The 22,682-nt window shown below is 32.5% G+C and overlaps 2 protein-coding genes across 3 annotated transcripts; one reads left to right on the top strand and one right to left on the bottom strand.

Annotated features, from left to right (window-relative positions):
- The first annotated feature begins 44 nt into the window (after nucleotides 1-44).
- Nucleotides 45-2,759, top strand: LOC116431122 (growth hormone-inducible transmembrane protein). Of its 2 annotated transcripts, none has more exons than XM_031986116.2 (5): nucleotides 45-207; nucleotides 390-617; nucleotides 1,602-1,713; nucleotides 1,802-2,419; nucleotides 2,492-2,759. In XM_031986116.2, the coding sequence occupies exons 2-5, from the start codon at nucleotides 419-421 to the stop codon at nucleotides 2,577-2,579; spliced, it is 1,017 nt and encodes a 338-aa protein (XP_031841976.1). In that variant the 5' UTR covers nucleotides 45-207; nucleotides 390-418; the 3' UTR covers nucleotides 2,580-2,759. The 2 variants fall into 2 exon arrangements, with proteins under 2 accessions (XP_031841976.1, XP_031841977.1); XM_031986117.2 differs by having other exon boundaries at nucleotides 154-316.
- Nucleotides 2,760-3,516: 757 nt separating this feature from the next.
- On the bottom strand, nucleotides 3,517-20,376 carry LOC116431120 (uncharacterized). The gene is made up of 9 exons (XM_031986114.2): nucleotides 19,655-20,376; nucleotides 9,960-10,069; nucleotides 9,135-9,230; nucleotides 7,632-7,794; nucleotides 5,879-6,533; nucleotides 5,151-5,535; nucleotides 4,775-5,083; nucleotides 4,252-4,668; nucleotides 3,517-4,169 (listed from the first exon to the last, which is right to left on the bottom strand). Exons 1-9 carry the CDS (start codon nucleotides 19,694-19,696, stop codon nucleotides 3,749-3,751), a joined length of 2,598 nt encoding a protein of 865 aa, XP_031841974.1. The 5' UTR covers nucleotides 19,697-20,376; the 3' UTR covers nucleotides 3,517-3,748.
- Between the last annotated feature and the right edge of the window lie 2,306 nt (nucleotides 20,377-22,682).

Genomic DNA, 22,682 nt, shown 5'->3' on the forward strand with positions numbered 1-22,682 from the left:
TTTTTTACAGAATCGGTATGTCAGTCTATCTTGTTCTTTGTCGGTAATGGCGCCAATATCGCCACACTAAAATACCATCATTATCGATTGTGTTTTTTTAAATAAGCGCATGCGTCAAATAAATGCAATAATAACGTGAACTGACGCAGTTTAGTCAGATTGTGACTTCGATTGCTCTAGAGAAGCAGTTGCGATTTGTTGCCTAATGTGAGTAATCACGAAAATTTTTGAAAATTAATCACGCATTCCGAATAAATCGTACTGAACGTGCAAATTTCTTGAATTCTTCAAGATTCCTTTATTACGTTAAAAAGTCGTGTGTAATATTTAAATTATTCCAACATACCACGTTTTCTCAAACCATTCAATGTTTTTTTCTTGTTTGCCAGTTTTATAAACCAAATTCTAAGGAGTGAAGATGATGCTCGCTAGAGTATGCCGGGGTACCTTACCACCCCTGGTTAGTTTTATGAAAAATCCTGTTGCGTCGAAACCGTTTATTCCAAGGATTCAATCCGCAAGATTGTTTGCCAGCGATGGACGTAGTGCATACGTTAGATCTGGTCGCAGATCTATCACTGTTAAAGAACAGGTGATGGCTCCTGCAGGTGAAGGAGGTAAAAATTTTACTTTAATATACAAAAATAAGAGCCTTTCTCAAGATGATGTAATCGTAACCGAAAATAACCGCATATAATACTGTATATAGAAGTAAATAGCAATATTGTTAATTAATATTAACTATTAACATGTTTAAATAGTTGTCTCCTCACCAATTTTGATGCTTTTGGTATACATTGTCAAGGTCATCATTTTCAACAATTTTTCATATGTATATACGTTGTTCCAATCTTAGATGACTATACTGCAAAAGCTTAACATTAAACATACCAACACTTTGCATGTATCTATACCTACCGTAACCAGTCAAATAAGTAGTGATAAAATAAAGGTAAACAACTTAAACAATAAATTTTTCTTATTGGAAACAGAAACAGAAGGAAAGACAAAAATTTGAAAATTGATCAATTTGATAATATGGGAATTAGTTTAATGTTAAATGAACAGAGAAAAATTAAGAATTTTTAATCAAATTTTAAATCTGGTCATTTGACAGTTCACAGTATATTTAATGTTAATTTACACATAAAAAAAATGTTATATAAAGTTTGTCAGAAAATGTTCTTCATGTTGGCACATAATAAATAACATGTATTCAAATGAAATTAACAAATTCAACCTGACGTGCATTCTGCAGAAAACTGTGTAGCTGTGTATTTCATACATACAATATTTGTTTATAACTCTAATAGAACATTTTGTGACAAACTTTATGAATATTTCTTATCCTCCTTTTATGTGTAAATTAAATCCTTGCAGTTTGACTGTCTACATTTGGGATACTGTGTATAACAAATACTTGATAATTAGTTCCCGAGTTGTACACTAGAATATGTAAATGACATAAATCAGATGAATCAGATGTTTCAGACTAATACTAATTGATAAAATAAGATCAATATTGTTATTATGCACTGATAGCAATTAAATTTTTCTATTACACAAGTTATTATTAAAAAGATTATATATTTAATTTGTAGCATTCAACATTGGAAAAGGTGCTGTTGCTGGTGGTGCAGTAATAGGATTAGGTGCTTTATGTTATTATGGATTAGGTTTATCATCATCTACAGGTGCCATAGATAATGCAGGGTATTGTCTTTCTTTAGCAATATTATTATAGTCAACATATTAGCGATACAAACAAGATAGATGTACTATAACATATAATTTTTCATAGGTTATGGCCCCAGTACGTGAAAGATAGAGTTAAAGATACATACATGTATTTTGGTGCGACCATAGTAACTAGTGCAGTATCTGCTGCTGCCTGTTTACGTTCATCAACTGTTCTTAACATAGTTTCACGTCAAGGATTGGGAGCCATGTGTGTTACTCTGGTAGCTATGATTGGCAGTGGAATGTTAGTACATAGTATTCCTTATCAGGAAGGCTTTGGAGCAAAGCAAATGGCATGGTTAGCCCATGCTGGTATTCTTGGCGGAGTACTTGCGCCTTTATACTTTTTGGGTGGTCCTTTGATACTTCGAGCGGCATGGTATACTGCTGGAGCAGTTTGTGGCCTGTCAGCGATAGCTGTTTCTGCTCCAAGTGAGAAATTCCTACAAATGGGAGGACCATTAGCACTTGGCTTAGGAGTTGTGTTTGCGAGTTCTGTGGGTTCAATGTTTTTACCACCAACTACAGTTCTTGGGTCTGGTTTACACGCAATGACCTTGTATGGTGGTTTAATTCTGTTTTCTATGTTCCTGTTGTATGATACACAGAAAATTATTAAACAGGCAGAAACACATCCAAAATACGGATATAATCTAAAGCCGTACGATCCAATTAATAAGTAAGTAATTTCTTTATAAATTATACGAATCTACATGTACATGAAAATTTTCATTTCTTTCCATTATTTTAGTGCTATATCTATTTATCTGGACACATTGAACATCTTCACAAGAATCGTCATGATATTGGCAGGCGGAGGTAATAATAGGCGAAAGTAAGATAGTAAATATTGTATGAAAACGACACAAATCGAGAAGTGTTAATTTATCAGTTTTATACAAAATAGTGGTATTCATAATGTATTAATATGATGAATAAGTAAGGATAATATTGTAATTGATAGATACCATTCTGTAAATTATTAGTTTATTTAAAATAAAGTATAAAAACTAAGAATATTACGCGTATAAAAAATTAAGATGAGCGTTAACCTTTCTGAAATTACAAAGAATACAAATGAATTAATACTTCACAACTATTAGCGATAAAATTAAATGCATTTTATTGTCGTTTCTCAAGCATCCAGTTTGAGAACAAAATAAGAGACGGTTGCTACGGTAATTATAGGTATTTTACAAATTTAAACTATTGGCTTAATTCTAAATCGAGGTACAGCGAAAGGGTTTGTCGATGCAGTGCATATGGTATAGGTGATATCGTGATAAACAGATAAAATGAACAGAGTGCCATTCATAACATGGTGTGTTGTTTTAGCTTCCATTTTAGGATGTACTATAAATTTCATACATTAAATATCAAAGAAATATTCAGTTAATTTGATTTCACGAACTTCGAAATATGTATGATACAAATGTATCTTAAATTGCTTTATAACAAGCGCTACTAAATTGCAAATATAATTACATCAGTGTATATACACATTCAGTATGTATATACACGTGAGGATATTAACCCTTTCAATTTAAAATTAATTTTTTTGTAAACAAAAATTAAATTTTATTTAAAAAAACTGATCGATGGGCAGTAAAAGAGACATAAATAAATATTATAAAAAATATTATTCTCAGTGTTTAAAAGTTTCACCATTAAACAATAACAATTTTTGTACATAAGTGTGTAAATAAGAAACTGCAAATCTGAAAGGGTTAAGAGAATGCGCAATAAATCGATGACTTTAATGATCGGAAGAGCACCTTCGGGAAAGATTGTTTTATTTTCTTATTGCCTATTCTATTACCGATACGTATTTCATGTGACATATTTTCGTCGATGGAAGCATATCGACTCACTTCTCCGATTTAAAAAACATCCTTCCACTTATTGTTCATTGTTTTCGACCGAAGAGTTTCGATTCAAGGTTGATAATTTCACAATTCATGTTAAATGGTATCAGCAAATACATTCAGGCATTAAGAGCTTATAGTATTTATACGTTTATAGAGTCTGACTTCGTCGCTGATGATGAAGAAGAATGTCTTCTAAGATAACCAGCGAACAGCTGCCTCGCTTGATTGAGCACTCGAATTACGTTGTGTCGACGAACCATTTTGTCGAAATGCATGGCCATTTCGTTGTAATCCATTTGATTACGCATGACAAAGTCTCTGTGTTGAAGTAAAAGCGTAATGCACAGGAACATAAGGAAGGGGTTACCACCGCCGAACTCGTTGGGTGGAGGTAAAGAACTTTCTCCTAACTGATCTTCATTTGTACCTGCTGGTATAAGATTCATCAATTCTGCAGCTTCTTCACAGTGTTCTTGTACAGGTTGCTTAGTTGGACTTTCAGGTATAGTTGCATTTTGATGCCAACTTTCTGTTTCTTCGCTATCTGATGCCGATTCAGACCTGCATTATATGTATACGTATACAATAAGCAATCTTACTTCAAGCAATATTAGTGTCAGTGTTTGTAAGAAGTAATTTATACCTAGTAGTACGTTTTAATAATCTAATAGGAGTAACAGATTTAACACCATTTTGGTCCTCCAATATTTCTCCATCGTACTCAAGTTCTGCTTGTTCATCAGGAGTAGCTGGATGAGCTTTAGGCTGTAATGTATGAAGAGGATTTTCCCAAACGAATACATCTGCGGCTGGACTGCACCTTGCTAATTCTGTGTCCGTTTCATTTTCAACAAGTTCACTATCTCGTTTTGAAAGAACGCAATCACATTGCTGATCGCTGGGTGGTGATGGTCCGAAAACTTGTCGATCCAGTGATTCTAGTTCCAGTCTTAACTCTCTAGTCATCGAAGTAGTCATTGGGAAGAAGTCTGTTGCATCATCTGGCGAACTAGGCTCGTCTTTTAATACCCTTATAACACCGCTCTCGCTCGAAACTCGTCTAGAAAATAAGTCATTTTCAATATAAAATTACATTATTATAAGAAATATTTTATTAATAATTTATACAATTGATCTTAAAGAAAATATTCAATGGATAAACTAACCTCAATTCTGGCTCGGTATCGCTTGGCGTTACTTTACTACGATTAAGGCTTGTAAAATTCAAGAATTCATTTAGATTTTTTACCACCCGTGCGCATTTTTTCTCGTTTTCAGTTTGTTCGTTATTTTTATTTTGATCTTTACTTGGTAATGATAATCTTTCCTTCAGTTCCAACAAGTTTCCACGTTTAGATTTGCCAGGTAATGATCCTGTACTTAGGCACTTTTCCGTAGATTCGGAATTTCTTCGATTTTTTGCACTTGTTAAATCATTTTCTGGTTCAGAGAATGCTTCGTATGGAGAATTTGATCTATAAATAATAATTTTCATTGCCACTTATAATAATAACTTTATAGTTTTCTATTAGAAATACGCACCGTTTCGAATCTCCATTGGTTTCTGTCGAAAGTTGTGTAGATTCTTCTGTATTCATTGTTTTTCTCTTTCCAGTAGCTGCAATGCTTGCAGAAGAACTTTGTCGCCTGATAGCACAGACTTTTGTGTATGCATTTTCACGAATATGTTTCACATTTGGACTCGGTGGCGGCGAAGGTGGAGGAAATGGTACTTCCGCGAGATTAAGTTCTCCATTCGGTGGCGAAGCTGGTAACGCGGCCCATAAAACTTCAAGCATCCTTAAAGCATCGTCTAAAGCAAATTCCCGTTTCATTTCCAACAAAAGCCACCGATAGCAAAACAATAAATCATCCGCTTGATGAGACTTCAAATAAACGTAGAAATCCGGATCGTAATGTTGTAAACCTGAAAAAAATATATATTATAATCCTACTTTAGAAAACTGAAGATTATACGTAGTACATATACATAGTCAATTAAAATACTTTTTATAAAATACTTTTTCAAGTATACCCACGTTTCAATCGCCGTTACATTAAAACGTGGCTACAATTGAAGATAAAAGTAGTCACGAGTTTGGAAAACATAAGCATTTATATAAAACTCGATATTATTTATAATATTTTAGATACCATTAGAATCGAAACTTCTTTCATTCTTTATAATTAGCATATTTGCGAAATATAACACTGTTTGAAGGAATAGACAAATTAAACTACACAGTAACGTTGTATTAAATCGCAGTTACCTTCAGCTAAATGGGCAAACTTAGTGGTCATGGCAATTCCATCGAGCATAAAATTATCTTTCAACCTTCTCATAAGAGCGCACAGGCATATGTACGCTTGCGCCTCGTCCCTCATCGTGACAAGAAGAGGAGATGCTAGATCGCTCATGCCTTGACAATAACTGACGCTTGGATGATTCAATGCGTACGTAGTCAGGATATTGAACAAACTGGCCGTGTTCTGATTGTCATCGGATCCACCGTAGAACTTGTGGTGTCTATCGGTTCTTAAAACGTCTTTGCGCACCATACTCGTCACGTAACCCAGGTCCCCTACGTTTTGTCCCTTTTGAACAAGGGATTTCCACCTTTCTCGAAGATTTTGATATTCCTGCGACTTTTTCTTCATGTAGTCCATTCTCTCGCGTCCAGACATGCCTTCAGGGTACACGTTCAATATGTGCTTCCAAACCACTTTACGTAGACTGGGTTCAATCCCGCCAAAGTATATTACGGCCCTTAATTCCTTCGGGTGTATCACCTGTCCGATGGGATCCAGAAATCGGCGGAACTCTGCATCCGTGAGCGGCTGCCGTGGTGGTTGAACACTTTGTTGATGCGAATCCTCACCCAAGTTACCCAGAGCACGCTGAACCATGTTCAGCGTTTTCTCCATCTATGAAATGCCATTTCTAATCGTTAGACTCCTATGATTTGTTTTACTCTACATGTTTTAAATTTCTCATTTTGAGACATGGTGCTTTGTATTCTAACTTTTGTTAATCCTTTGGTTTTCTCGAGTCTGAAGTATTCTCGGTTTTTTTTTACTCTGGAAGTTATATCGGTGTTACTGTGTTTGGTTATAGTTTAATAAGGGACAAACAATTAACACTGAACTTGTACTTATGTACAATATGAATATGATATGCGAATAATTAAATTTATAAAAATTGATGAAACATGTAATTTTTGAAACGAGATTAAATGTTGAGTCTATTTTAGCGTAGAACTGTAAAGGGTTAAAATTTTGAATCTTAATTGAAATCACAGTAATTTGCGGCTATATTATTTTAGGCTATTAATATAAACATTGTTGTGGTCACGTAATACAAATGTATTTTAAGGACTAATTATTGCGTAATTAAAGAAAGTAAATTCCGTTGGTTAGGAGATGCTAAAGAAGAGTAACATAAAGAAATGCTACCATTTCATAATACTAATTAACGCCCTACAATTATTATTTTTAATATGCTTTGAACGTCTCGTAATTCTTTGTTTTATAGTTTCTTTCGTTACTCTATTAAACAAAGCAATTTTATCATTAACAATTTTTCAAATGAAAAAGGAAATCTATATTTACTCTAAAATTTTGATTACTGACAAAAAACTGATATCTTACCTCGATTTAAAAATGAACGAATACTAATATTTATTGATTTCTATTTAAAATTTTTATAACAAGTTTGTCTCGATGCTACAAAGCAAGAAATTAATAATACCTTAAATGAATTGAGTTAAATTTTAAAAACACAAACCATTCTTTAATAAAGAATATTATATATTTAAATTTTACATAGACAAATAAACCGATATTAAGACGAGATTTTACAATTCACGGATAATTATAAGATTATTATAAAAACAAGTTTAACCACCCGAACGCCTCGTTATCGCTCGTGTAAATACGTGCAAACTCTCCACTTTGAAAGGAGATAATTATTCACGTAACGTCGTATTCAGTCATATGTAAGCCAAGAAGGTAATAGTTACTCGCCTTATTCATTATGAGACCAGGTAACTTGGGTGTCCTGTACGGAAACCCGGTTTCCTGTCGCGTTGATACTTCCTGGGCATTCTGCTCCCAGTAACACTCGCAGTCGCCCGTTTCTCCGAATGGTTTCAAGTTGACTTGTAGGTACAAATATGGTTCGGAAGCGCTGGAACAACCGACAACCGGTCAACGCTACTGCAAGTCTTATCGCACGGTATCAAGATACGTAGTACGTCAGGTTTATCTATGGACTAGTTCACACCCGCGGCTTCACTTGCCTGGTTATTAATATTATTAACTCTTTTGGAAAAAAATCTAAACGAGGGGAAAGTTGAACGCAGTTTGTCTGCGTTTCGTCAATGCTTGCCTTCTTAACACTACATTTACGGAATGTGTCAACTTGACGCATATTGGATTTTATAAACATTATTTGGTAAATGTTTACATCGATTTTAAATGATTCAATTACACGAATATTTATCCTAATTGTCTATTCTTATACCTGTAATTTCCAAGATCAGACTGAACGAACATCAAGTTTTCTGAGAACAATAGAATAAATTGTAGAAAAAATGTCCGTAAATCTGGCGTTAAGGGAAAATGTTCTTAAGTCTTGGGGTACAATGAACACAGTGAGAGCCTCGCTGACAAGGGGGTTCCTCTGACTAAATAGTGTCTTCAGGACACTCATTTTGTAGCGATAAAGACAACAACATCGAATTAAAACAGTTTCAAGTCTACACAGTTTTTATTTATTTTATGACCACGGTTTTACAGTCCGCTGTTTAATCCCTTGCCTTATGACTTATTTCGTAACTATGATCGACACAACTGCTTCATCGTTAATAACTTATTAGGAAAAGAACAAATTTTGATGCCTACTCTATGTCTACGTTTACTACAAAGGTTAACGATTGATAATAGAAAAGTAATATTTAATTAATATTTAAAAATAAATAAATAACATTTAGATTTCTGAAATTCAGTTTAAAATTTTCGTTACCAGTCTGACCCGATATTGTAGGTCAAGTGGTTAATAGTTAAAAATAATTCTTTAAATAACGTACAGTTCGATCGAAATCGTGATCTTACGACAAAGATTGTAATTCTTCAATTAGGCCAAATTGAATAATACTAAGAAACGCGTATAATAATCACATACACTTATGATTGTCACCGTAGCACGTGTGAGATTAAAACGGTTGAAAAACGCATATATGCGCTCATAATCCATAACGATGACTTTCACTGGACGCATACATGTATATGCGCCCAAAGGTATGAAGTTCTTATTATATTATTATTAACACATTATGAACTATATTGATTTTTTAAATGAAATATTAAGTTACATTAAAGTTTTTGGTAATATTTATATATTTGAATATTTTATAAAATATTTTTTAAATAATAAATACTTAAAAATATTTTCTTACAAGAATTTACGTGTACCATATGTGGTACACGTAGCACTGAACGTGTTAACGATTGTATATAAAAGATTACCTAATGAATGCTGCATCCAAGTCCCAATCGGAAAGCAGGAATAAGTACGTTTCGGATCCATAATCGTCTATTGCCCGATATGAAACGGTGAATTCTCTGTAAAAATCAATTACAAAGAAACTATCGAATGAAACATTTTATGTATTTGCAAATTGACTCGTACATGGCGATGTACTTTTGTAAAACTATTTTAAATTGGTGTTACAAAAATTGTATAGTAAACAAAACACTCCTGTGTTGCGCGAAAATCATTGCATTTGATACATGTTAAACGTTTAAGTAATCATTTTTAAAAATCTCAGTCAATCTATTACACATTTGTTCCCCCTACCGTTTAAAATGAATTCTAATGTCATCCCTGACTCTGTTTTATTACACGCGTTTACTAATTATTCTAGCGTCCCCATATATGGGGATCTTTTTTAAGTATTTTGGTGTTCCTACTCCTAATAAATACTGATATCTTCTGTTGCATTTTAATTTTTGTATTTTCGATGTCTGTTCCTGCCTTTGTACTTCCCTGTCTCTTTCCCTGGTTATATTTATTATGTCTAGCCGATTGTCCCTACAAACCAAGTAACTACTTAAATAATAGTATAACTTAATAACTATGGTATATACTAAATCATTAATAATTGATTCTAATACCATTTACCTTTGTCACGAAAGAATAAATAATATTATACAAAACGTTCGAAATTCTGATGGCAGTCAACGTGTTAATCACCGCCGCCCCAAAGTGAGCGAGAACATGTTAACGTTGTTCTCTTTCATCGTGTAACACGTTTCGCGATTACACGGATATTAATAACAGCATTGTCTTACCCTTTGATGTCGAACGCTTTGATGAGTATACTCTGAAGTACTTCGATAGATGTTATCTGTGGGTCCACGCTGAATTTCCGGTACTCGGGTTGGTGCCTGGTCTCACATTTCTACACATAAATGACACGTGCGATGTTTAATTGGCTTTTTCGACAGAAAGAAAAGTACTTAAATCAAGGAAATTTCGAATAGTGAAGCACCTTTGAACTTCTTAACTGTAGAATTTAGTTTGAAAAATCTCTCGTTTTGCGCGCAATGAAATAAAAAAATGAAGAGTGTACCCATCAAACGTAGTTAATTGGTTAAGACAATTAATCCTTGTATCGATAACCAAAATCTCCATATTTATCCAAATTTTAGAATTACAATACTTTTGTATAAATTATTTTCAAAGCAAAAATCGACGTACAAATGTTGAAACAATGATGATCTAAAGCAGATTTGTGAAAATATCAGAGGATAGAACAAAATTTAAATAAAACAAAAGTAGAAGAAAGTTTCAAAATAGTTTCATTAGTACCTAGAGGTAAAGCAAATGAACTATTGGAAAATTAAGAAAATTTTCATTGTTGTGATATAATTTTTCATTTGTGGGCAACTAGGAATTGCTAAATTTAATTTTATCACAAAAAAATTAATTATATTATATTAATTTAAATTAGATATTAATTAACAATATCTAATTAATCCTGACATTTTAATTTATGTCACGAAGAAATCAATCGATTAGAATTAATGCAATGGTGAGAAGAAACAATTTTACAAGAAGAGCCATTTTTCTGAGGCTTTTTCGGCTTATTCTTGGGTAACTGCGTTTAATCATATATTTATAAGATTGATATAATTTATAATTCGAAAATTAATAATACATTGATAATGCATGTAAGTGAACATTGGAGTAACATTACGAACTCCATCTTGAAATTATTGTACAGAATGGGAATAATGTTATTCTTCCCTATAAATAAAAACATTCTTATTTCTTTGTACAGATCGTTATTCGGAACCTTCAAAAATACGTAATAATTTTTAGAATCTTATAATTATAAAGAATTATGAATACATATACTGTCTAGGGAAACCCTTGGAACACTTCAAAAAATCATGCAAACGTATTTTTACAAAATAGTTCAAAGCCGATAAAAGATTTAATACCAATTACTTTAAGGATTAGGCTTTTGTACATTATTTTAAATAAAGTTTTTATTTTACCGAAAAAATATTTATTTAATAATAGTTATATATGTTATAAACGTTAATAGTTATAAACGAAGCAATGCTGATATAACTTCCAAATTGAAAAATCGAGAACACAGGACCGCAAAGTGTGCGCAACACTCTGCTTTTATTTGTGACACGTGTATATAATTGGTTCGTTTAACGAGCGAGTGAAATTCGGTTGTATCGATCCACGGGTAAGTAAGTATTAGCAGTCACGTTCGAACACAAGAATCCACAAAGAGGCGGATTACCGACGGTTTCGTTTCCGTGATGTTTTCCCAGCGTAATTAACCCCTTATCCTATAATTTTTTTCACAGCAGTACCGTTGATAGAATTATTATATATAGAAACATTCTGTGTCTACGTTTACCCTAAAGATCAACGGTTGATGATATTAGCACTAGAATTACCGAGCAATCAAATCGCCTAATAGCGTAACGGCACCTAATATGGAACACCTGATTTGAAAACTACCAAACACAATAATGCTTCGCATTCAATGACAAATTCTTAATTGATGTTCAACTATTAATAATCTTGATTCTTTAATAGATTGTTTTTTATTACCAACGAAGCGTTTCCCATAATAACTGACATATCAAATTATTTATTTTTCGAAATATTGTAGTGTTCCATATTAGGCGCTGTTACCCTATATGTTTTCTCACACAAATTATAGAAATGGATTCATTGACACATACTTATGTGCGACGCTGTTGATTAGCTTGATGATATTAAGATATATTTAGCATACATATAGCCTATTGTCGTTTCGGCTATATCAAAATTTCATATATATATGACATTTATGTAAAATGCTTTAATTTATGTATTATGTTTTAAATGTAAAAAAATTTATGAATAACATATCACGTGAAACAATTGCAAGAAAGACACGATCTACAGTAAGGGTACTTCAAATATGACCGTGGTTGCGGATGTGTTAAAATTTCGATCGATTTACACTTTGCAATGAATTTTGTATTTCCTCAAAAATTGTAAAAGTAGAAATCCAAGGTAAATCATTTTGACACGTTTGGCAGTTTCAGTGTCAAGTGTCCAACCAACCAAGCTCGTTTTTCGAGCACTCGCGTCCCTCGCGAACGATTTAAGTTTGTTCGACCAGCCGAAAGTGGAAAGCGTGCACGATTACATAAAATCACGTCGCAACGTCCGATCGTCGACTTATATAAAACAGATGCAACGTTATTACACCGATCATCGGGCTTTCGTAACCGCGTTCTCATTCGGTTTCGTACGGGCTTCCAGGTTAACCCTGCGTCTTCTGGGGATCCCGGCTAACTAGATTGGTCGATTGTAGGGTAGACCGAAGTGAATCAGATCATTTTCTGTTTGACATCATAGAACTAAAATTACTTGACCGTTAATGATAAAAAACGGAAAAGAATTTTTTTATTCTTCTTTTAGCAAATAAGAAACAGAAAATGAGAAATATAATTTGCGATACAACAAATGTGGACTGGATTCTTATTTCGATCCAATTCGCCTCAGTCTAACCTGCATGATGCTCGCTTAAATTCCACAGAAATCTGCTCGGCTTAATACCACTGCATCATTTCTACTCTTCGCGCACTACTCACTGTCTCGAGCTCAGTGTAATGTGATCCCTGTAAACAGGAACAGAAAATGAACACAATGAGGAGAAGAGAAATAGACAGGTCAAAGAGATGCTGCAAGCGTCAAGTATCACATAGGTCAAAATGTCCCGGGACTAACCCACAGATAGCGCCTTTAAAAAAAAATCCATCCCATCATTTGTTAATAATAACCTTCAAAAGATACGTGTCAAAATCTCATGCCATTCCGACCATTGATCATTGAGTTACAGTGCCTTTACTGACGCTACATTTGTTATTTTCAAAACGATGGAAAAAACTGAATTACGTGTGTTGATTAAACACTGTTTTTTGATGGGAAAAAATACCGCTCAAGCTCAGCAATGGCTTGAAAAGTGTTATAAAGATTCTGCTCCTTCGAAGACAAGCATTTGTCGGTGGTATGCTGAGTTTAAACGAGGTCGTACGGACACCGATGATGCTGCACGCTCAGGACGTCCAAAAGAGGTTACCACAGAAGAAAACATAAAAAAAATCCTCAAAATTGTTTTGGACAACCATAAAGTGAAGTTGCAGGAGATAGCTGACATCCTAAAGATATCAAAAGTCAGTGTATTCAATATTATGCACGAAAATTTGGGAATGAGAAAACTGTTTTCCAAATGGGTGCCGCGTTTGCTCACAGTGGAACAAAAGCAACAACGCGTTGACGATTCAGGGCGCTGCTTGGAGCTGTTTAAGCGGAATAAACAGGACTTTTTGCGTGTGTATGTGACAATGGACGAAACATGGATCCATCATTATACTCCAGAGTCAAATCGGCAATCAGCTGAGTGGAAAGCAGCCGGTGAAAGCCGGCCAAAGCGGCCAAAGACGCAACAATCGGCTGGAAAGGTTATGGCCTCCGTATTTTGGGATGCACATGGCATAATATTCATCGACTACTTTGAAAAAGGTAGAACCATCAATAGTGAATATTACACAGCGTTATTGGACCAATTGAAAAATGAAATCAAGAAGAAGCGGCCGCATATGGTGAAGAAGAAAGTGCTCTTTCACCAGGACAATGCACCGTGTCACAAGTCGGTGGTTACAATGACAAAACTGCACGAATTGGGCTTTCAATTACTTCCCCATCCACCGTATTCTCTAGACCTGGCCCCCAGCGATTATTACCTGTTCGCAAGCCTCAAAAGGATGCTCCAGGGAAAGAGATTTGACTCAAATGATGAAGTCATATCGGAAACTGAAGCGTTTTTTGAAGGTCTTGACAATTCGTTCTATAAGAAAGGCATCGAAATGTTAGAGAAGCGTTGGAATGAATGTATTACTCTTGAAGGAGACTATGTTGATGAATAAAGCCAAATTTTGCAAAAAAGTAGTTGTTTTAGTAGTTAGTCCCGGGACTTTTCGACCGATGTGTTATAAACATTTAATGGAGAAAATTTCAATTGCAATAATTTTAACCTTACCTTCTCAATCGTAGTACCGATAGAATATTAAGATTCTTATCATTAAAATGAGTCCAAACACGACGTAAATTGATCTAGTTTTATCAATTAGGGGGAAATGAACTTTTAATTTCGTTAATTACGTTAAGTCGGTAAAACTAGTCCGATTTATTTTCTTTCATTTGAAAAGATAAAGTTAAAATTACTGCAATAACTGTGTTAAAACGTCATTCATTAATATTGTAAAAAATCAATTCATTTTTCAAATGCCTAGAAGGTGTAACAAAATTGAAATTAACTTCGACAACTGAAGTACATAATGAATATTGTTACATAAAGAAGTTATCAATATAAAATATGTGTACTCTTTAAAAAAATTCGTATAGAAGTCAGTTTTTTTCTCCAGCTATAGATTCTCCTATTAGCTTAAACATAAAGTACAAACTGCACGTACGCCGTGACATGTAAGTAACTGATTAATGATGTCTGAACATTTACATTAACTTGTTTGAAAAGCTTTCTAGGTACTTCGGTTAAATGACACAGGAAAAAAATATTGTAAAACAGCGCTATATTATTAACACGTTGAACGCCGCACAATTTCATAAAGCGAAATACATAAAATGGAAAAAATATAATATTAAATCATTTGATCGAATCGTGTTATTATAGCACGCTGATCTCGTTTAATGTCACTTCATTAGGTAGCTATGAGTATAATACAGAAATGTTTTCAGATAATCGTCGTTCAATTTGGTTGAGGGTCACTGGTGATCCCATGGCATTCAACGTGTTAAAGAATTCTATTTACCCACTTTGTTTTCAAAAATAATTCATTCTAGTTGAATGGTCCCGAAACTAAAAAATATTTACGATTTTCTTTTTATTTTTGTGTCAAGGAAGTGTTTTGTAATTTCAATTACTTGTTGGTTTATTTATTGTATATTTTTATTGTAAGAAACAATTTGTAAAAAGATTATAGGTGTATATTTTTAATTAATTAATTATTGTATATTAAATAAAGAGTGTTCGAAAAATTGCTTCATATTGGCGGTGGTGATTTTAGCTCATACATTTATTTGAACCAAAAGAAAAAAAAAAGAATTATCACTGACCTTAAAATATATTGTAATATCAAAGCTTAAACAAACACAAATATTTTTATTGCTAACATATGAATGCACACCTACTTTAGAAAACTGAAGAGACACAATTTTTTAATAAGGTGATACCATTACTAATGATGGTAAATTTTTCAAGTCCGTTTTATTTTTAGGAATACTTAATTTTTAAATTTCAATATTTGAAAAAAGAAAAACATTCAGACAATTATTTGATTCGTCATTAAATGATGAATAACATTTCCATTGTTATATCGATTTAATAAAATAATAAATTTATTGTATTGATATACGAACAGCTGATAATGTATCACACCGGACATAGATGAAAATAGATTATTTCCGCAATTAGGCCAAGTCACATTCTAAATTTGATTTGACTTGATTTTACAGGAATTTAAAAAGTTATAAAAAATATTCTTTACAAGACAAAGTGGGTACTTTAAAAAGTGTATTGGTGCCTTTTTTTAAATGGAACCGCTTTCTTTGACATAAAACGATTTCTCCGATAAGTACACATAAAACGATATTAAAAAATAAAACGATCGAGTTAGTGTCATAAAATAAGTCAAGTACTATCTGTATTAAAGATGGTGAAAATTTCACGAGTATATTAATTTATTCGCTAATGTTTTATTTATTACTACTGTTAGACATTCCACATAATATTATTTCACGAACGTAGTTCTAACAGTTTTTTACTGAAAGTTTATATAGACAAAGATTATAGTGAAAATATCGTTTTTATTGCATATAATAAAACAACGCGGTGCACATATTTAGATAATAAAGATAACATAAAAATGAGAAACTCAGTCAACAATAATAAAATTGGCGAAGATTAAAATACAGTTGAAGAAGTGCACAAACAAAAAGAGAAACGGCTAGTAAACAAACAAAATAAAATTAACAATATATGGTAAATAGTTTTTATTTCAAAAATCGTGTAACTGTACTTTGCAGATACAGTGTCCTATTTATGGAAAAGACATCCCTATGAGAAAATAATTACACGTAATCAGACCTTTAGGTTATTCAACACCTAGTGACATAAAAGTATAAATTATAAACAAAATAATAGAAAAAGGATGATTTAAGAGAACGTAACTAATTCTTAACTGATGATAACAAGTTATATAAATTTTATAAATTAAAATTACAAATTTAATGCATTAATGTGTTAATTCACGATTTTATACGTGAAAAAAGATCCATAAAATACTGTCAGATTTCCAATACAGCACCTTAAACGAGAGCTGGGTCTCATATGACTTCAAGATTGAACTACTATATCGATTGCATGAACTCGATGCTAATTAAAGACTGTTCTGATCGTCTCGATTCAAATGAAAAGGGTCGCCTCAATTATATACAAATTTATTCAAAATATATGTATCGGCGCGTTAATAAGCAACCTGTTATATTATTCACTAATGATTTTCAATTTTAAATTCATGTCGAAGTGTATAGCGGGAATCATTAATTATTACAGTACTTTAAATGTGGCTGCTAGTACCATATTTATAAAGAGTTCCTTCATTGTAATAAGATAAAAATTATCATTTAGAAATCAATTGAACGAGTACTATAAGTAAATAGTTATAAAAAACACTAATCAAACTCATTCAATTTTCTATTTAATTTTCCATACCCCGTTTACATGGGTTGCACAAAGAGAATTCGTGCAGTTGGAAACAATAAAATTACGTTCTTTTCTATTTCGTTTTATAAAATCACTTTTGCATTAATTTTTTTACACATCGTTTATAGAGGTTGTGCAAAGTGCATTCAACGTTAAAGACGAAAAGGATTACACTTTCTTCATTTATACAGGGGAATGTTACAATAACAAATTCCGTTTGATCACATATATAATACAAGATTGAAAGGCAAATTTTTATGCTAATACAAATAACCATACAAAACTTCTTACAATTTGTGATCAAATATTTTATAAAATCATATAAAATATTCAACAAAACAAGTGTCATTTATTTACGATGCATTAACAAAATGGACGTTTTGAAGAAGCATAAATATTATTTTCTTATGCGTTGCTCATGGTATCTCGTATCTACCAAGAACAATGAATAAGGTGATAATAAGGTCATCTTTAATTGAAAACACATAAATGCGATAAGATACAATTCTAATGCATATTTCTTGGTTGCAAAGATGCAAAAAGTGAACTCCGCTATAGGCTCGATTGAAATCCGGTATCCGTTCTCGCATCTCCATAAAACCACCCAACTTTTGAGGGTTATGTTAGGTGTCGAGTTCTGTCTCGTGATCGTGAGGCGTTTCGTCGGTAGAATGCGAATCAAGTTCGACGTTTTAACGATGCTCATGAGCGTTAACCGTCCACGATTACCTAACCGTGATTCCCTATACGAAATCGGGAGTCTGACATCCGATTAAAGCATTTCGGAAAATGAAAAACATGGACGCCTATGTATGCTCTGCGCGTAACTCGCTGCTACAGTTTGTAATTATACCTTTTTACCGCAGTACTGCAGAACTATTTGCTCGACGGTAGTGTGAAGCAGCATCGTTTTAATTATTTTTACAGAACGCTGGTTATTCTAATTGCGGAACGCAGTGGCAGTTTTCAGGGAAAAAATTGATGAAAATTTTATTTAATCCAATTATGAAGTCTCATTCCGTTTAGTTGAATAATGGTGGCACTTAATGATGGATTATAGAAAAGAGTTCGTTTGTCATTATCTAAAGATACGCGTAGCCATCTGGAGAAATTTCTAATGGCTTTTTAAATGGGGAAAGTCAAGTGGTATAAGATTAAAAAATTTTTTTTTTCAAGATATATAATAGAAATATTTAGTTATAATTCCGAAATGAACATATAAATATTTGGTAGTGATTCAAAATATCATAACAGCAATTATTACCAAATTAATAAGTAGGTCACAATCGTTATTACTGCTTGTTTTATTACTAATGTTTGGTGAGTTTATACAAAAAAACACTATTTCAATATGTAACTTGTATGATTTTCATACAATATACAGTTAATACAATGGATTCATCTCTATTTTTAATACATTGAGTTAAAAAGATGAAACCTTACAAAATGTAAAAGAATTCAGAATATATAAAAAAAAAAGAATTACTTTTACTACATGCTGCATTACTTTATTTAAAGTTTTCAAAATATAAAAGATTTTGTCTACTTATATGTATCTTGAAATTATAAATTAAATTGACATGGAATAAAATGTAACTGAAATAGTTTAGATCTAATATTTTATCCATCTTTCGATTTAATTGCCTATTATGGCTGATGATATTAATTTCTGTTTGAATAACTAAAAAAATATTTTTAGAAATATAAATTGATATTTTCATTTATTTACTTGTTATTTAATGTTCGCTGATGTATATTAATATTCTACTAATTATTTATCAGAATTAAAATGTTTACTTGTAATTTACAAGGTTTTTGCAATAATTCGTATTTAAAAATTTTACCACTACATATAAGTAAAATAATCTCCCTTCTGCTTAACCTGTTTTAAGTAGGATTTTTGTTTATTTTGATTATAGAAAACAATTTCAATAATTATATTAATCTTTTATAATAAAAGTAAATTAAGCACAATAGACCTTTAAAATCCATAAAATATTGTTCTCAACTATTTTAATCTTTGAAGTCACATAAATTGTATCAAATTTAATTCTTTTGACTTATACTGTTAGCCTTTAATAAAGTGAATAATGACTATAAAATAATTAACATAAGTTAATAAAACAAGTTTTTATTTAATTCGATAATGCTTCCCCTATTTTCTTCTTAATATACTCTCATATGAAACATTAATTTTGAGTGTTAAAAAAAACATTCAACATTTCTTATCTTAATCTCCTGCAAACTCGAAATTGATTATTTCTACTGTTTTTTTCAGCATTGTTTCTCTATCGAAATATATGGAAAAAAAACGGAGGACAAAGCAGTTGCACTAAGCTAACAATGATAATAATAATAAAGTCACTTATAAGTGGTGCGATTTACATTATAAAATTGATCCTAAGGATTAGATAAACATTATCTTCCCTAAACACTGCGAAATTCGATAGCAATCCCTTATCAAGGTTTAGAATAATCATTTATTCCATCAATAGCACAGTAACATAATTTTGTAGAATATACCGTTACATACTACCAGTTGGTACTTTACATAAAAACATTTTCGTTAACGATACTAGAAGTTGACACCAGACACGAACGAATGTCCTCGTGACAATGTCAACTGTGCTAAATATTTTAAAAAAACAAAAATTAGAATGCGACATGATAACACAACCGTACCTTCACTTTGACGCGAACGGCCTCTCTAGGACAGCCGAACATGTTTGATGTTGATATGCGGGCTTTTTCATGCAGTGCAAGAGGTCGCTCGATAATTCAGGACAACTCCGGCTCCTTAAAAAATATCCGCGCCTCCTCGAGGATATTCTCATCCGATTGAACAGGACTCGACATTCTTGCGTTCAGCACTATTTTTTTCTAGGTTAATTCGTTTCACGCGACGCAAGCAAATCCAGCTTTTAAATCTTCGTCCTTTATCAAAAGAAGCATCCTCTCTCTGATCCGTCAGGACACTGCTGTGTTTCTTGAAGGATCAACGTTTTTTAATTACACACCAGTTGACACTACAATGCGATCTTAATACGGCGACGAAGACGAACGATTTTTTTTAACGACTGTTGACGTTGATAGGTCTCAAGATGTTACTGGAGGATCGTTTCGCGCCTTCCTTGAACTTTCACGCACGGACCGACTTCACCGTGACATCGTTGACACCTCAAAAACCACGTTCGATCCTCGGGACCGTGCGTCCCTTTCCTTTTTGCGGAAACTACTGTATCGAAAAAAACAGACGTGAGAGTTTCAAAACATGACAGACGGAACAAAGGCAGACACAATCGCTCGGAAAAATCAGCGTCACGTTTTCGCGCGAGCGAATAAAGAAAGAGCGAGAATAAGAGGAGCGAGTGCTCTGAAGTGAGCTGCGGCAGGCGCCGCTTACCTCGTTGCCGCGTGTATCGATTTATCTTGAACGTTGCTCTACAATATAGATGCTCGATTATTCCGTGTTCGATATAATTTTATCGAAGTCTCCGTCCCAAGTATTTGTGAATAATATATGAAACGGTTTGATATTGTTTTATTGTGATTGGTATATTTAATTAATAGGAATAAATGAAATATTTCATGAATGTTAATGGAAACCTGCCTTGTAATTGAGTTATAAATAAAACATAATAGCTGAACGTTTTTAAACTGACAAATTCTGTTTATTATCTGTACCGCTTTCAAATAAACGTGGATAAAATCAAGATTTGAATGAAACAATCAATCTGTTATTGGTCTCGTGCTTAATAGTTTTATTATAATATTTTAGTGAACTATATTTTCCTAGTTTTCTAATAAAATACATTTGTTCAGTTCGTTCGCTTATTTTGATTTGTAGTTTGTGCAATCATTTATTAATTCATGAAACCAAAAATGTTGAATTTTTATTTTTATTATTACTTCAAGTTACCTATTGTCTCCAATTAAAATCATAAGGACGTCTTTTATGGTATAAAAATTACATTTTCAAATTGAACGCAGCATATAACTATGTAAGTAAATGAGTCAGTATATTTAAAATATATATTTATTATATAGTAGAATATGTACATCAGTATTTATATTGTAGCCTTATGTAGTTCACAAGTTAACCATTTTTTTAGTTAGAATTCGCTAGTGTACAGGAGTATTTTTGTAGGTGTCGGTACTTTAGAATGGTAGGGTTATCGACCAAAGATAGGATAAACTACATAACCAATGCACCGACAAGAGATAAGATAGACTGGACATCTAATCACCAACACAGACTTAAATAAATAAATAAGTACTTAATGTATTTTAAGATGTGTCTCATGCCATTTATGACTAATATTAAGATGTTTATCAAAATATTAAACATAATTCAACGATGTAATGAACATCGACAAAAATTGATTAGTTCGCTGTTCGTCAATACGGTTACACGTAACCAGTCAAAACTATAAATAAAACACATAGCGAGAAACGCTTTTTGCCCCTATCCTGTTTCCGAGGTTTTTTTCCCGAGTACAACATGGAGTACATGAGCAGCTCTATGTAATGTTCAATACAAATATGTGAAGGTAGATATGGAGAGGGTAACTGTCGCTTACCAGGCCGTTAGGGGACCTTAGATGACTTGTGAGCTTCCAGTTCAATACCCCTGCTGATAGATTGACGTTGCGGTAGTTCTTTATACAAAAAAAGAATTAATAAGAAATATTAAACATAGTCGTTATGGTACCACAAGAAAGATGAGCAATTTTTCAGTGAAAAATGTAGTCTTCTTAATGTCCAACTTTCAGTACTCGTACCAATTATAATTTTTGTTAAATTGTATTAATGTTGTCATTTTTTTATGTTAATGAACATTTAGAAATAGATACAAATTTTGATTTCTACTAAATAAAAAGTTAGTAATATTTTACTAAATTCTCCGATCCAGACCACTGTGCGCCGGCAGAGCGAGCTCATATCTACGTGATGCTGGCTGTAGTTAATCAGAGACACAGTATGACAACATCATCAACACGATGATGATTTTTAGAGGACAGAGTCAAGTGTTTTTTTCTACCCTTGTAATGAGTAAAACAAGGGTAAAAATAGAAAATTTGGTACCACTAAGTTTTAGAACAACTTCATAAATCTTTGATTCTTATACGCGAAACATGATAAGAAAGAGGTATTCGACAAGGACAGATATATGTTTTAGTGGCAGTAAGAGAAAGACACACGATACTTTCCATACAGATCTGTACAACGCATATAAAATTGATTAATAACTTCTCAACCGCTAACAATTCATTAATATTTGTTACTAAAGAATGTAAAACAAACCTTTAATACTTTTCCATATCAGTTTTAGTAAGATTTTGTTTCGCATTCATTATTTATTAGAGTTTTCGAAGCATTGTTCCAAGGTAATTATGTAAAAACCTTTGGACAGGCATTCAGTATATCATTGACTTTCAAATTTTATAGAAATAATTGCTGAATCTTTGTACTTGAACAAACTTAGGTGGATTTTTAGAAATATTACAGTACTAAGGTTTATTACATTTGAAGTAGAACTAATGAGTTATCAACGATTTTTATTTGTAGTAATTAGTTTTCTAGCTTGTAATGTATTTACAGTAATGTAAAGAGTAATGTTGCGCTTGATATTACTGATAATACAAGATTTTAGACTTATTAATAGAGATCGAATTACAGTGTAGCTATAATTCATTTCTACTACGAGCGT

The sequence above is a fragment of the Nomia melanderi genome, chromosome 2, assembly GCF_051020985.1.
Source record: "Nomia melanderi isolate GNS246 chromosome 2, iyNomMela1, whole genome shotgun sequence".
Lineage (NCBI taxonomy): Eukaryota > Metazoa > Arthropoda > Insecta > Hymenoptera > Halictidae > Nomia > Nomia melanderi.

What these genes read in the sequence shown, in the direction of transcription:
- LOC116431120 (XM_031986114.2), bottom strand. Translation starts at nt 19,696, where the DNA reads ATGTTCGGCTGTCCTAGAGAGGCCGTTCGCGTCAAAGTGAAG. An exon ending in TTGGATGCAGCATTCATTAG is followed by an intron (nt 7,795 to 9,134) that starts GTAATCTTTTAT and finishes CGGTTGTTCCAG; the next exon opens with CGCTTCCGAACCATATTTGT. An exon ending in GTTTGCCCATTTAGCTGAAG is followed by an intron (nt 5,536 to 5,878) that starts GTAACTGCGATT and finishes TATTTTTTTCAG; the next exon opens with GTTTACAACATTACGATCCG.
- LOC116431122 (XM_031986116.2), top strand. Translation starts at nt 419, where the DNA reads ATGATGCTCGCTAGAGTATGCCGGGGTACCTTACCACCCCTGGTTAGT. An exon ending in GGCTCCTGCAGGTGAAGGAG is followed by an intron (nt 618 to 1,601) that starts GTAAAAATTTTA and finishes TTTAATTTGTAG; the next exon opens with CATTCAACATTGGAAAAGGT. An exon ending in GGTGCCATAGATAATGCAGG is followed by an intron (nt 1,714 to 1,801) that starts GTATTGTCTTTC and finishes AATTTTTCATAG; the next exon opens with GTTATGGCCCCAGTACGTGA.